This window comes from Somniosus microcephalus, chromosome 29 (assembly GCF_052327205.1).
Source record: "Somniosus microcephalus isolate GS21.2 chromosome 29, FLI_Smic_1.0, whole genome shotgun sequence".
Classification (NCBI taxonomy): Eukaryota; Metazoa; Chordata; class Chondrichthyes; order Squaliformes; family Somniosidae; genus Somniosus; species Somniosus microcephalus.
This window is the reverse complement of record NC_141015.1, coordinates 16,352,662-16,367,125: the sequence shown is the minus strand read 5'-3', so window position 1 is coordinate 16,367,125 and position 14,464 is coordinate 16,352,662. Positions and strand designations below refer to the sequence as shown.

Here is a 14,464-nt window from a genome sequence, read left to right as displayed (position 1 = left end):
TGTCTCTTTTTTTCCCCATAGGTATTCCCATAGCACAGCAACATCTGATCTGGAACAACCTGGAACTGGAGGATGAATACTGTTTACATGACTACAAGTAAGCTGAGGTCATTTAAAAAAATGTAACAGCCCCCCTGAAATAAAGAGTAGATTGCCTTTCAAAAGCTAGGCTTTATTAACCTTAAAAAAAAAATAAAAAAAACAGCAAGTACATGTTGAGCACCCAGTCTCAACCAAACTGTAGAAAACTGAATTTAAGATGGCCACCACAGGTCACATGGAATCAACTAACCAATAAGTTTACAGCATATATCTCAAGGCAGGATAACAGGCAACCAATTACAATGCTTCTTATAAAACAAGAATAATCACCACATTCACCCCTCCTTTTAAAATATACTTCAACCTAGGTAGCCTTTACAGTTTACAATTAGTTATTTATGACTAGAGCAATACATGTATAATGCCTTCAACAATTTTAAAATTTTACTATTAAATTATTAATTATTTTAAAAGTCCATTTTTAATCGGTCGACCGGATATCTTGTTCGTGTCGACCTTCTTAGCCTTGGTGGAGTTCCTTGCCCTCCCACACCAGGAGACACAGAAATATCTTCTGCAGGGAGACTATCAATATCCCGATTATCAATGGTTTCCGGATTGGAAGTCCCATTAGAAGGTAAATGGGGAGGGTCATGAACATCCATCGGGGGCAGACTAAGAGAATTGTAAGTGTCTGCAATAGGATTGGAAATGTTCGTAGTATCTGTGACGACAACATTATCTGAATTATGGCTATTGTTAATGTCCTCAGGAGAGGGCTGGCCACCACAAGGAGCTAAGTCTTTAACTGAAACCATACTTTCTTTCCCATCTTGGAATCGAATGTGAGCATATTGGGAATTTGCCTCCAATAGCTCCACCTCCTCCACTAAAGGATCATACTTTGACAGTCTAACATGGCGTCGGAGCAGCACAGGTCCCTGCATAGTAAGTCATGAAGGTACCGAATATCCCGTAGTGGATCTCCGCGGATAGTTGAAGAGCCTTTCATGGGGAGTCACATTAGTAGCCGTTGAAAGCAATGATCTAATGGAATGCAGGGCATCAGGCAGTACCATTTCCCACTGTGTATTCTTAAGGTTCCGGGATGTCAAAGCCAACATAACTGCCTTCCAGATCACCCCATTGTATCGTTCGCACTGTCCATTACCCTGGGGATTATACGGGGTAGTTCTGCTAGTAGAAATTCCCCGACTCTAGAGGTATTCCTTCAACTGGGAAGACATAAAAGAACTTCCCTGATCCGAATGGATATACGCAGGCATCCCAAAGATGACAAAAAGTTGAGTCAGACATTTAATAACTGTAGCAGCTGATACATCTGCACAAGGAAAAGCAAAAGGGAACCTTGAAAACTCATCCACAACAGTAAATATATATCGATTCTGAGTCGTTGAAGGAAGAGGCCCCTTAAAATCAACGCTCAGGCGTTCAAAGGGAGAAGTAGCCTTTATAAGATGAGCTCGTTGAGGCTTAAAGAAATTCGGTTTACACCGGGCGCAGACAGAGCATGACGAAGTCATCCACTTGACGTCTTCAACTGAAAAGGGCAAATTCTTACTGCGTACGAAGTGTATCATCCTCGTAACACCAGGATGGCACAAAGCATTATGAAGATTAATAAGCGTATCTCCGTGAAGCACAGAACAATAAGCCCTCGACAGCGCATCAGCGGCAACATTATCCTTCCCCGGACGATAGACTATATCAAAATGGTAGCATGCCAACTCGATCCTCCACCTCATTATTTTATCATTCTTAATCTTTCCGAAATGTTTGACATCAAACATGAAGGACACAGATTTTTGGTCAGTTACTAGCGTAAAATGTCGCCCAGATAAATAATGTCTCCATTTACGCAGTGCTTCTACTATTGCGTACGCCTCTTTCTCTATTGATGAATGTCTCTGCTCACTATTGCTCAGAGTATGTGAGAAAAAGGCCACAGGTCTTCCATTTTGGTTCAAGGTAGCCCCAATTGCAAAATCGGAAGCGTCCGTCTCAATCACGAAGGGAACCTGCTCATCAATAGAATGCACAACTGCTCCAAGGATAACCTTTTTAAGATTATCAAAACACATCCTGGCCTCCCATGATAGAGGATATGTCGTAACCCGAATAAGGGGCCGGATCTTCTGCGAGAAGTTTGCAATCCAATTAGAATAATAAGAAAACAGTCCAACAACTCGTTGCAAGGCCTTAGAATTAGTAGGGCAAGGTAAATCAATCAGTGGTCGCAGCCGTTCTGGATCTGGTTTAATCTTGTTTCCCGAGATAATATACCCCAGTAAATTTACCTCGGTGGTCGAAAAGATACACTTCTCTTTATTGAAAGTTAAGCCAACTTTTTCCGCAACTTGAAGGAATCTTTCTAGATTAAAATCGTGCTCCACCCTTGATTTGCCACACACCGTTACGTCATCTAAATATGAGAAGGTGTCAGAGAGAGAGTTATCACTTATAAAAGCATCCATTGCCCGTTGAAAACAGGCGACACCGTTAGTAACACCGAATGGTACTCGGCAAAACTGGTTGATTACCAATTAATTACTCATAAAAGACGGAGAGTTAGGAGAGTAACTAAAAGGCTTTTATTAACAAAGAACAGAGCATGCCTCTCGTGGTTGACTGGTTTCCAAGAAGGCAGGGGGCTGCAGAGCAGTCACCTTTTATACCTGGGCGTGTGGGTGGAGCCAGGGGCGGAGCCAGCTGAGGCATGCATAGATACAACAGTGTGCAACAACAACAACAACAACGGTGAGCAACAATAACAGTGGTTTACCACATTCACCCCTTGTTTAAATTTGAGTCCGGCGGGGTGAAGTGTACTAAAGGTTCGTGTAAGTAAGTCTATCAGGTGGCCTTGTATGCCGTCCTGATCGTCGTGATGGTGTAGCATCCAACGTTGAATCTGGCGTCTCATTGAGTGGTTGGGTGGTCAATGACGGGTCCTGGGGCTGCGGCATGCCGTCTACAGGGGTTGGGTTGTGGGTAGTGGTGGATGGCAATGGTAGTGTTTCAGGGGCACCCGAAGGTGCGAGGTCTCGTATGGAGACTGTGTCCTCCCGCCCGTCCGGGTACGCCACGTAAGCATACTGGGGGTTGGCGTGGAGGAGGCTCACCCTCTCGACCAGGGGGTCCGTTTTATGGGACCTCACGTGCTTCTGCAGTAGGACGGGTCCTGGAGACGTCAGCCATGTCGGTAGCGAGGTCCCCGATGTGGACTTCCTGGGGAAAGTGAACATTTTTTCATGGGGGGTGGCATTGGTGGCCGTACAAAGCAGTGACCGAATGGAGTGGAGCGCCGCAGGGAGGACCTCCTGCCAGCGAGAGGTCGGAAGGCCCTTAGATTTTAAGTTTAAGAGGACAGCCTTCCAAACCGTCGCGTTCTCTCTTTCCACCTGGCCGTTCCCCCGGGAGTTGTAGCTGGTGGTTCTGCTTGTAGCAATACCTCTCGTGAGCAGGTACTGACGGAGTTCGTCGCTCATAAAGGATGAGCCCCGGTCGCTATGGATATAGCTAGGGAAGCCGAACAAGGCGAAAAGGTCATTCAGACATTTAATGACCGTGGTACTGGTCATGTCTGGGCAAGGGATGGCAAACGGGAAACGGGAGTACTCATCAATTATGTTGAGGACGTACACGTTGCGGTCAGAGGAGGGGAGGGGCCCTTTAAAATCGACGCTCAGGCGCTCGAAGGGGCGAGTGGCCTTGATCAGGCTTGCTCTGTCTGGCCTATAAAAATGCGGTTTGCACTCGGCACAGATTTGGCAGTTCCTGGTCATGGTCCTGACCTCCTCGATGGAGTAGGGCAGGTTACGGGATTTGATGAAATGGAAGAACCTGGTGACCCCCGGGTGGCAGAGGTCATTGTGGAGGGTCTGCAGTCTATCAACCTGCGCGTTGGCGCATGTACCACGTGATAGAGCATCTGGGGGCTCATTGAGTTTCCCGGGCCGGTACAAGATATCGTAATTGTAGGTGGAGAGTTCAATTCTCCACCTCAAGATCTTGTCGTTCTTGATTTTGCCCCTCTGCTTATTATTAAACATAAAAGCCACTGAACGCTGGTCAGTGAGCAGGGTAAATCGTTTTCCGGCCAGGTAATGCCTCCAATGTCGCACCGCTTCCACAATGGCCTGGGCCTCCTTTTCGACAGAGGAGTGTCGAATCTTGGGGCCCTGGAGGGTCCTTGAGAAAAAGGCCACGGGTCTCCCTGCCTGGTTAAGGGTTGCAGCTAGGGCGAAGTCTGATGCGTCGCTCTCCACTTGGAAAGGGATGGACTCATCCACTGCGTGCATTGTGGCCTTCGCAATATCTCTTTTTATGAGAGTGAAGGCTGCACATGCCTCTGCTGTCAGGGGGAAGGAGGTGGACTTGATGAGGGGTCTGGCTTTGTCCACATAGTTGGGCACCCACTGAGCATAGTAAGAGAAAAACCCTAGGCATCTCTTCAGTGCTTTTTGGCAGTGGGGGAGGGGGAGCTCCATAAGGGGGCGCATTCTGTCGGGGTCGGGGCCGATGACTCCGTTCTCCACTACGCAGCCAAGAATGGCGAGGCGCGTGGTGCGAAACATACATTTGTCCTTGTTGTATGTTAGATTCAGCCGCTGGGCCGTACGGAGGAATTTCTCTAGGTTAACGTCATGGTCCTGCTGGTCGTGGCCGCAGATGGTGACGTTGTCTAGATAGGGGAAGGTGGCCTGCAGCACGTTCTGGTCAACCATTCGGTCCATCTCCCTTTGGAAGACCGAAACCCCGTTGGTGACGCCGAAGGGGACTCGGAGGAAGTGGTAGAGACGACCGTCCGCTTCAAAAGCTGTGTACTGGCGGTCCTCAGCCCTGATGGGGAGCTGGTGGTATGCCGACTTCAGATCAATCGTCGAGAACACCCGGTATTGTGCTATCTGATTGACCGTGTCAGATATGCGGGGGAGTAGGTATGCATCTAACTGGGTGTAGCGATTGATCGTCTGGCTGTAGTCAATAACTAGGCGCTGTTTTTCGCCAGTCTTCACTACCACCACTTGTGCTCGCCATGGGCTAGTGCTACCCTCAATAATCCCTTCCTTCAGGAGTCTTGCTACTTCGGATTTAATGAAGCTCCTATCCCCGGCACTGTACCGCCTGCTTTTGGTAGCGATGGGCTTACAGTCGCGGGTGAGGTTAGCGAACAAGGGGGGGCGGGGGAGGGAGACTTTAAGCGTGGAGAGGCTGCAAATGGTGCGCGGCGGACGATTTAAAAGCTGCTGGCTGCAGACTGAGTGGGGGGAGGGGTCCGCCGTACGCTAATGTGACACTTTTAAGGTGGCACTGAAAATCCAACCCCAGTAGAACGGCAGCGCAGAGATGGGGCAGGACAAGAAGTTTAACATTTTTGTATTCTGTGCCCCTTACTGAAAGGGTCACTACACAGTAGCCACCGACGTCTGCTGAATGGGATTTGGAAACCAGTCAACCACGAGAGGCATGCTCTGTTCTTTGTTAATAAAATTGATGCGCTATTAATTACTCATAAAAGACGGAGAGTTAGGAGAGTAACTAAAAGGCTTTTATTAACAAAGAACAGAGCATGCCTCTCGTGGTTGACTGGTTTCCAAGAAGGCAGGGGGCTGCAGAGCAGTCACCTTTATACCTGGGCGTGTGGGTGGAGCCAGGGGCGGAGCCAGCTGAGGCATGCATAGATACAACAGTGTGCAACAACAACAACAACAACAACGGTGAGCAACAATAACAGTGGTTTACCACATTGGTACAGCTTTCCGCCAGCTTCAAAGGCCGTATATGGCGATAGGAATCTGATGATAAGCACTCTTTAGGTCAATAGTGCTAAAAACCTTATATTGAGATACTTTATTGATAAGCTCATCAATCTTAGGCAGGGGGTACGCATCTAATTGAGTATACCTGTTAATAGTTTGAGAGTAGTCTATCACCATTCGCTTCTTATGTCTCTCATTAGTGGTGACAACTACCTGTGCCCACCAGGGCGAAAAACTAGGTTCAATGATTCCTTCCGATAAAAGACGTTGAACTTCAGAATTAATAAATTCTTTATCCTGACTGCTATACCTTCTTGACTTGGTAGCAATTGGCTTACAGTCCGGCATCAAATTGGAAAAAAGTGATAATGGAGAAATGAATAAAGAAGTTAATCCACAAATAGACAAAGGTGGCTTGGTTCCTCCGAAAGAAAGACTGAGGGACTCATGTAATTGAAGCACATCATGACCAATCAAAATGTCCGCACAGAGGTTAGGCAGAACGGATAGGCGTATATCAGTATACGTATTACCTAGGAGAATTAATTTCACAAGGCAACAACCAGCTACTTGTGAGGTGAGAGTCGTCTGAGCCATACACACCTGATGGGAAACAGGCGAAATTTTCAAACGCTTCTCCCTCACAAACTGAAGACTTATAAAGCTCTCAGTACTGCCCGTATCTATAAGGGCCTTCACGTCTAACCCATTAACTTGGGCCATAACTATAGCTTTGTTTAGGCCATGGGAAAAGGCGGCAGAAACTGATGCAATAAACGCCCTATCTAAAGGCTGAATGGTCGCAGAGGAGGCAACCGATTTGCAAACATGTGCGTAATGACCTCCCTTGCCGCATTTACTACACACAGCCTCCCGGGCAGGGCACTTCAGACGGGGGTGCCGGGCGTTCCCGCAAAAATAACACTTCTGAATCCTAGAGGCAACAGCTGCCGAAGTAGAAACTGTTTCGGAATCTGGTAAACCACTCCTATTAAATCCACGTAACTCCCTTTCATCCGGAACTGCCGAAACCACGGTCGCAGGCCGATCAAAAAGAGCATAAGAATCCGAACTTCTCTGAGCCAAATCCAATGTAGAGGCTTGCTCAAAAGCACTCTTAAGATCCAAGATCTTATTTTCTAATAACCGCTGACGAATTGATCTAGACAGTAATCCATTAATAAATGCATCCCGTACCAACTCTTCCCTATGTTCTTCTGCAGACACGGCCTTATAATTACAGTTAGCACCAAGGCGCCGGAGTGCTTGTAAATAAGCATCCAAGGATTCTCCCGCCTGCTGCCTACGGGCAGATAAAAGATGACGTGCAAATACCTCATTTTTGGGTTTAACAATTTTTTCCAACGTAGCAATAGCCAATTCATAAGTTTCACAGTCCAAAATATACTTATACACATCCGGAGCAATGTAGTTGATTAGTATATCCAACTTATTTAGAGATTGCTGATCCAACACACCCAAAAAGTTTTTAAATGTACGATACCAATGTTTCCATTGATCATCCACTCCTGCAGAATTAGGGTCAGCATTAAATCATTCCGGTCGAAGATATCGTTCCATTATAGCAAAAGGTTAATAAATTGAAATAAAGAGTAGATTGCCTTTCAAAAGCTAGGCTTTATTAACCTTAAAAAACCAGCAAGTACATGTTGAGCACCCAGTCTCAACCAAACTGTAGAAAACTGAATTTAAGATGGCCACCACAGGTCACATGGAATCAACTAACAAATAAGTTTACAGCATATATCTCAAGGCAGGAAAACAGGCAACCAATTACAATGCTTCTTATAAAACAAGAATAATCACCACACCCCCACAACCCCAAACCAATCCCACCCTGGGTTTCTCTCCAGCTGAACTCCCGACATATAAAAAAATACGTTGCTAATGATGCACACTGTTGCAGCAGAGACCAAGATCAGCGTAGCTATTTCATCATTCCACTGACCTTTTTTTGTTCTGTTTCTGGCCCTGAATTGCAAAATGTTGTCAAGTATATTATTCCCCCGTGTTGGTTCTCTCGCCTACTGCAATCCCACTCAGGCAGCTATGTCCTTCAGGGCTCGGTCAGGGTGGTACGACCGAGCTACTCTTTTTTTTTGATGGATATTGAAGTCCCCCACCCAGACTACGTTCTGTGATCTTGCTACCCTCAAATGTAAGAAATCACACAACACCAGGTTATAGTCCAACAGCTTTATTTGAAATCACAAGCTTTCGGAGCGCTGCTCCTTCATCATTTCAAATAAAGCTGTTGGACTATAACCTGGTGTTGTGTGATTTCTTACATTTGTCCACCCCAGTCCAACACCGGCATCTCCACACCATTGCTACCCTCAGTACTTGCTCCAAGTGATGTTCAACATGGACGAGTTCTGATTGATCAGCTGAGGGAGGGTGATAGGGTTCCATGCCCATGTTTGACCTGAAGCCAGAATGTTGCAGAAAGTTTGGAGGTCTGTGATGTAACGACACAAACTACCCTTCTGTTCTTTGCTACAGAAATGTGACGATGTAAAAGCAGCACGGGGGTTTGTGAATTTTTCCAGATGCTGCTCAACATTTTTACTCTGGATTATTATTGTTCAAACAAACCACTGGATCAACCAGTGCATTGCAATGTGCGTCAGACGTCACTGTCAGTTTATCACAGTTTGCTGTCTTCTATTTGCAGTATATCAGAAGGTTGTACTCTTAAACTGGTGCTCGCCATGAGAGGGGGCCCTATAAATACCAGAAGGGGTAAGTAAAGAATACCAACCATCTGAACGTTGGAAGAAAATGGAATTGTTTTTTCCCACTTGTTGCTTCTTAGCTCTGTGCCTCTTCCTTCAGCCAGCATGGTGCAACCATGGATGGTGAACTTCCCCCATGGCTGTTGATGCAACAGCACAATTGACTGGCAGGAAATGTGTGCTTTTTGGGTTTTTTTCTTCGCGACTGAGATCCAGTCCCTCGCTTTTGCAGAGAAACAGGTGAGAACTGATGGAGTTTATTCAGCTGAGTGAGTTTGAGTGCTATTGATGCACAGCTGTGGGGTCAAATTTCCAACCCTTTGGGAATTGGTACTCGCTTCCTTGAGTTAGCAGAGAGCTGCTCCTGCACCCACCTCACTCCAACTCTGTTTAAATGGGTTAGTGTTGGATGTTGCATGTGGGAATCTGAATTCTCCAAGCCTTCAGCAGAATTTTTAGTTTCTGGATTGTCTTGTGCCTCCATAGGATCCCACACCACCGAATATCTCCCCACCGACTGTCCTTTTTCTCTCTCTTGTCCCCCCCTGCTCTCCTTGCCCCGTGTTGCACCTCAGACATGGTCCAGAGGCACAAAAGCTGATTATACAGCGCAGAAGGAGGCTATTCGGCCCATCATGTCTGTGCCGGCTCTTTGAAAGAGCTATCCAATTTCCCCGTAGCCCTGCATAATAATATTGCTCAACTCTCAAACTCCGCTTCCTCCGCACATCTGATTTGCCACTATTAGTATTTCATTTGCCCTCGACAACGTCGCCTGGCTGTGCCCCTACCATTGAGCCAAGTGACCACTTGCTGCGGTAGCACCCTTGCCTCTACTTCTGCATGTTGAAGCCTGACCCCAGCACATAATCAGGGCTGACACTTCAGTGGAGCAACCAGGGAGCGCGGCATTGCCTTTTCGGCGAGGCATTAAAACAAGGCTCTGTCTGCTAGTTCAGCTGGATGTGAAAGATCTGCTGGTGCTATTTGAAGAAGAGCAGAGAGTCTTGAGTGTCCCCCAACCAACACTCAATAGTTTAATTGCTCACTTATCTTGTGACTGTTTGTGGGACCTTGTGCTCAAATTGGCTTCCTTGTTTGCCTATGTAACAACAGTGACTACACTTCAAAAATAATTCAATGGTTGTGAAGCACTTTGGGATGTCCTGAGAACATGAATGGTACTGTACAAATGCAAGTTCTTTCTTTACGTCATTCCCTCTGCCATCCCAACCCCAGCCCATGCTTCTATCACTTTGCAGCTGGACTTCAGCATTCTCCTTGCTGGCTTCCCTGCTTCTACCATGCGTAAACGGAGTCGTGCAGAATGCCGCGAGCCATGTCTTCGCCCTGCACTGATTGCCGGATCCCTCTCGCCCCTGTTCTTGCCGAGCGCCACTGCTTTCCCATTTCCCAAAGAATGGACCTCAATTCTTGACCTCAACTTCACGTCCCTTCATGGTCTCGCCCCCTCCCTACCTCCATGATCTACTCCAGCCATATGCCCCTGTGCGACTGCTCTAGTCTTCCAACACTGCCCTACTTCTTCTTTCCATGCTCCCTGTACTCCACCATATCAACCGCTCCTTCAGCCATCTTGCCCTTGTCCTCTCAAACCCTCCCTCATCATCCCTGCCTTGGAAAAGCTCCTTAAGACTTGCTTCTCCTGCTGTGCTTGTCCCCTGCGCGCCCCACCCCCCTGCTCTGTAAAGCACTGAGACATCTCTTTTTGTACATAAAGAGTGCAGTAGAAATGTAAATTGTTTGCTAAACGTCTGGATGCAATTGATGTTGAAACACACAGATACCTTGCAAAATCGTAAATTACATTGATGTCATTGACATAACCATGACATAATTGGCATTAGGTTGTTCTAACCCCCAAGACATAAAGACGTGCCTCTTCAAAGACCAATTTGTGGCATTTGCTGCTACAGGTACTTGATGTAACTATTGTGGCCTGGAATAAGTAATTGTAAAATGCAGTAAGTGGTCTATATGTTGCCCAACGATTGTTTTGCTACTGCTAAAGAATGCTGTCATTGTTAGACACACCTCGTCCACGTCACCATGGGTTGTGGGCATGCGAATGTTTACCTTCCCCAATAGTAGTCTTGACTTGTGTCAGAGCCACTTCTGAGCTACTGTGCCAAGGAATGTTTTTGCATTGTTACGTGAGCCCTTGCAGTTGGTTGAGTTAGTTATCTTTTAATAAACTTTAATAATCTGGAATGACAGACTAGTATTGGGAGACTTCTGGCCTCTCTATATGGTCCCTTTTTAAACTGGAGTTTGCAACTAACCGTATCCGTGCTTTTGTCTGTCCCTGCAGTGCACTGTATCAACTCTTTATGCTTGTGTAGTATTTGGACAGATTGGCTGTGGAGTAGCTGCTGGTTTTGACCAGTTTGGACCCCATAGAATCCATGCCAAGTAATTAACGGCATAAAATAATGGCAAAGTTAATTAACAGAAGAATGAGAGGATTCACTGTAAATTTCTGGCACAGTTCAAATGTTAATACTGTGAAGCCCACTTATGTGTGCATTGGTTAAGAGCACTTTTTAGAATCCCAATCCTTTTGGCGTTAATTTGATCGCTGCACTGTCAGCAGTGCCGCCTTTTGGGTGCAACTTTAAACCGAGGCCCTGTCTGACCTCTCGGGTGGATGTAAAAGATCCCACGGCACTATTTCGAAGAAGAGCAGGGGAGTTCTCCCCGGTGTCCTGGCCAATATTTATCCCTCAACCAACATCACTAAAACAGATTATCTGGTCATTATCACAGCTCTGTTTGTGGGAGCTTGCTGTGCATAAATTGGCTGCTGCGTTTTTTACATTACAAGTGACTACACTCCAGAAAGTACTTCATTGGCTGTAAAGTGCTTTGGGATGTCCTGAGGTCGCGCTCTTGTTTAAAATGTGTTTAAAGTCCTGATGGGTAGAATAGAAGCTCAATGTGCAGTAACCAGGTGGTCTTGCATGTATAGAGCCTTTTAGGAGTGAAACTCCAGACTTGGAATGGAAGTCACTCTTTCTTTAAATACTCTGGTTCGATGAATACTAGCTTAAAGCACATTCTTGCAAATGCACAGCTTCTGATGGACCTAAGCACTTGGATTTTTGCTTCATTAGCCCATTGCTCAATCAGATAGTTGCTACTTAACACTTAGCTGCCTTACCTGGCTGCACATACTGTTCTAATCAAACTCTCGCTCAGATTTCTTTAAAGCAGATCTTGGCTTGTAGCCTAACCACATTCTGTTTGTTTCTTTTAGCTACACACCTGAGAAGTGCACACTGTTTTAATTTACACCTGTCTGGCATTTGAAACAAATACAAATTCTGACTGGCTCTTACACTAAAAGTATGTGTAAATAATTATTTGATTCAAGGTTTAGACACCTATTTGCACAAACTTTTAGTGCAAGAGCTAGTCTGGATTTTCAAAGGCATCATTGGAATTGAGTGTGGCCCGATAGCCTCGAGTGTTTACATAAGGCCGTTTGTTTTAGGTGGGTGCCATTACTCCAGACGCCTGGTGCTCCTGTAGTAGTTGACCTAATATGAAGCAGCATGGAGGCCACATTTGGCAAGTTTCTGCTGGGTCTCCATTTAATAATGAAAAATTGCAGAGGGATTTACTTCCCTTTTGCCAGTGGGAATCGGGAGTTTCTGGCTGACAGCTGGGCTTGACTGGAATGCTAATATCAGGCACATTAAACGTGGGGAGTGCCACACAAAGGTCGGGGGGTCACTGCCTGAATGCCACTTTCCTGGGATCCAGCCAAGCTCCATTGAAGATTAATACCCTACAAGTGCATATTTCCTGGGTGCTACACACAGTCTATCAGTGTTGGGTTCAGCAAATTACACCTTACTCAATTCAGCACTCTCATTTTAACCGTCATTCTAAATGCTCTTGTTTAACGTGTGTTTGAAGTCCTGATGGGTAGAATAGCAGTTCAATGTGCAGTAACCAGGTGGTCTTGCATTCCAAGTCGGGAGTTTCGCTCCTAAAAGGAAGAGATATAGCCAAACAACAGTGCCTCGCTTACTGAGAAGCCCCCTGTGCACTTTGTAGGGTATTAATCTTTGTGAACTCTTCCGGTTATGGGAGCACTTGAGGACAATTCCAGTCACAACTTTTACAGTTCAAATGCACCCACTGAGGCAGAACGCATTTGTTTCAATGTTGGATTGGATAAATGTGTTTCCTGGTTAAACCTGCATCTTTAGACGTCAAAAAACATCTGCCTTTAAGTTGGCTTCATTGTGTAAGTCTTTGTATTGCTTTTGTTTATTTATGTGAAACTTTCGGTTGCTAGGTTAGTGTGAGGTGCTACATTTTGGTCAAAAAACAGTAATTCTATTCTGCACGGAAGTAGGCTTGATACTGTGGATGAGCAGAGGAACGTGGGGGGTTTATAAAACCTGAAAGACTCTTGAGTACTGTGTGCAGTATTGGCCCCACGTTTTAGGAAGGATGTTGATGCTTTAGAAAGGGTACAATGCACATTCAATAGGATGCTGGTATGAGGAAATACAAATACGAAAAAAGACTTGGGGAAGGCGGTGGGGGGGGGGTGGAGGGGGAGTTCAAGCTTTTTGCATTAGAACAGTGCAGATTACGGAGCAATATGATGAATGTTTAAAATAATGAAAGGTTTGGACAGGGTAGAGAAGCGGACTGTTTTCAGTAGTTGAGGGGCCATAAATACAAAATCAAATGTGAGAGATTCCGAGCCGAGAACGAGAAACCTCCTACAACAGAGCTGTGAGACTGTGAAATACACTTCCAGGGTTGGTGGTTGAGGCATAAACTGTTAACATTCAAGATTCGATTGGACAGGTGGATGAAAGAAAATGAGATAAAAGGATACGTTAACAGGGCAGGTAAATGCAATCAGGACTGTGCTTGTGTGGATAGTAAATGAATGGCTTGTTTCCGTGTTGTATCTTCCCTATTTCTCTGTTACATCTTGAAGTGATGAAATTGGGTTGGTTGAGTTCAGCAATACAATGATGCCATTCTGTTGTAGTGGATGTGCTCACACATGATATTACTTAGACTAATTGCTCATGAAAAGGCTTAAAATGAACAGAGTAAATACTACAAATTATGCACATCTGGGTGAACCCAGATTAATCCACCTTGGGAACTGGTAAAATAAACCATTAACTTGCAAACTTGAACTAGGTTCCAGCGCAGAACAGATGATTAATATTGTAATTATATAGCATTGTGTTGTTAAAATACTTCCATTTATGTAAATCCATATTTTATAGTTCCAATGGAAGATCCCACCAGGGACATGGCTGAATACATGGAGACCAGTCGAGATGACATCTGGGATAGGATCCCTTCCAACAAGCAAGTCACCTTTCTAGTGTATCGTGAAGGGGACCAGTTGAATTTCTTTCAAGTTGTGGATCGAGGGGATGGCACTTTAACACCACTCTCCGAGTCCCTGAGGTGTGTAGAAAACGATTAGACTGTAAAACCATATCACTGAATTCAACAAGTGAGGTTCATCTGGAATATTTAGCAAGTATTTCTTGAACGGTTTGCATTAATTTTGAAGAAATATGTTTGTAACCAGGCACTGAATTGGTTTCCTTGGAGGAGCGGGATTATAAAAATTGAATATATTCATCCTCCCCAAAAAAATCCAACGTATGTTTAAAAAAAATAAAAAATTCTTGGGATGTGGTATTTATTGCCCATCCCTAGTTGCCCTAGTGTGGGACTGGAGTCATGTGTAGAGGTGCCCTGCCCTAGTGTGGGACTGGAGTCACGTGTAGAGGTGCCCTGCCCTAGTGTGGGACTGGAGTCACGTGTAGAGGTGCCCTGCCCTAGTGTGGGAGTGGAGTCGTGTGTAGA

The 14,464-nt window shown here is 45.5% G+C and overlaps 1 protein-coding gene across 2 annotated transcripts in view; it reads left to right on the top strand.

The window, feature by feature from the left end:
• The window catches only part of LOC147098487 (AN1-type zinc finger protein 4-like), a 35,820-nt gene extending 21,730 nt beyond the window's left edge, over positions 1–14,090 (top strand). The window contains exons 3-6 of one of the 2 annotated variants that reach the window (XR_015074185.1): positions 22–97; positions 8,521–8,588; positions 8,682–8,821; positions 13,870–13,956. Coding sequence is in view for 1 of the 2 variants with exons in the window: in XM_085970232.1 (XP_085826358.1) it covers positions 22–97; positions 8,521–8,588; positions 13,870–14,075 (350 nt within the window). In the remaining variant the exon portion in view is untranslated. Of the gene's footprint in view, positions 1–21; positions 98–8,520; positions 8,589–8,681; positions 8,822–13,869 lie in introns of both variants that reach the window. The other variant, XM_085970232.1, reaches the window with a different exon arrangement.
• Positions 14,091–14,464: the final 374 nt, after the last annotated feature.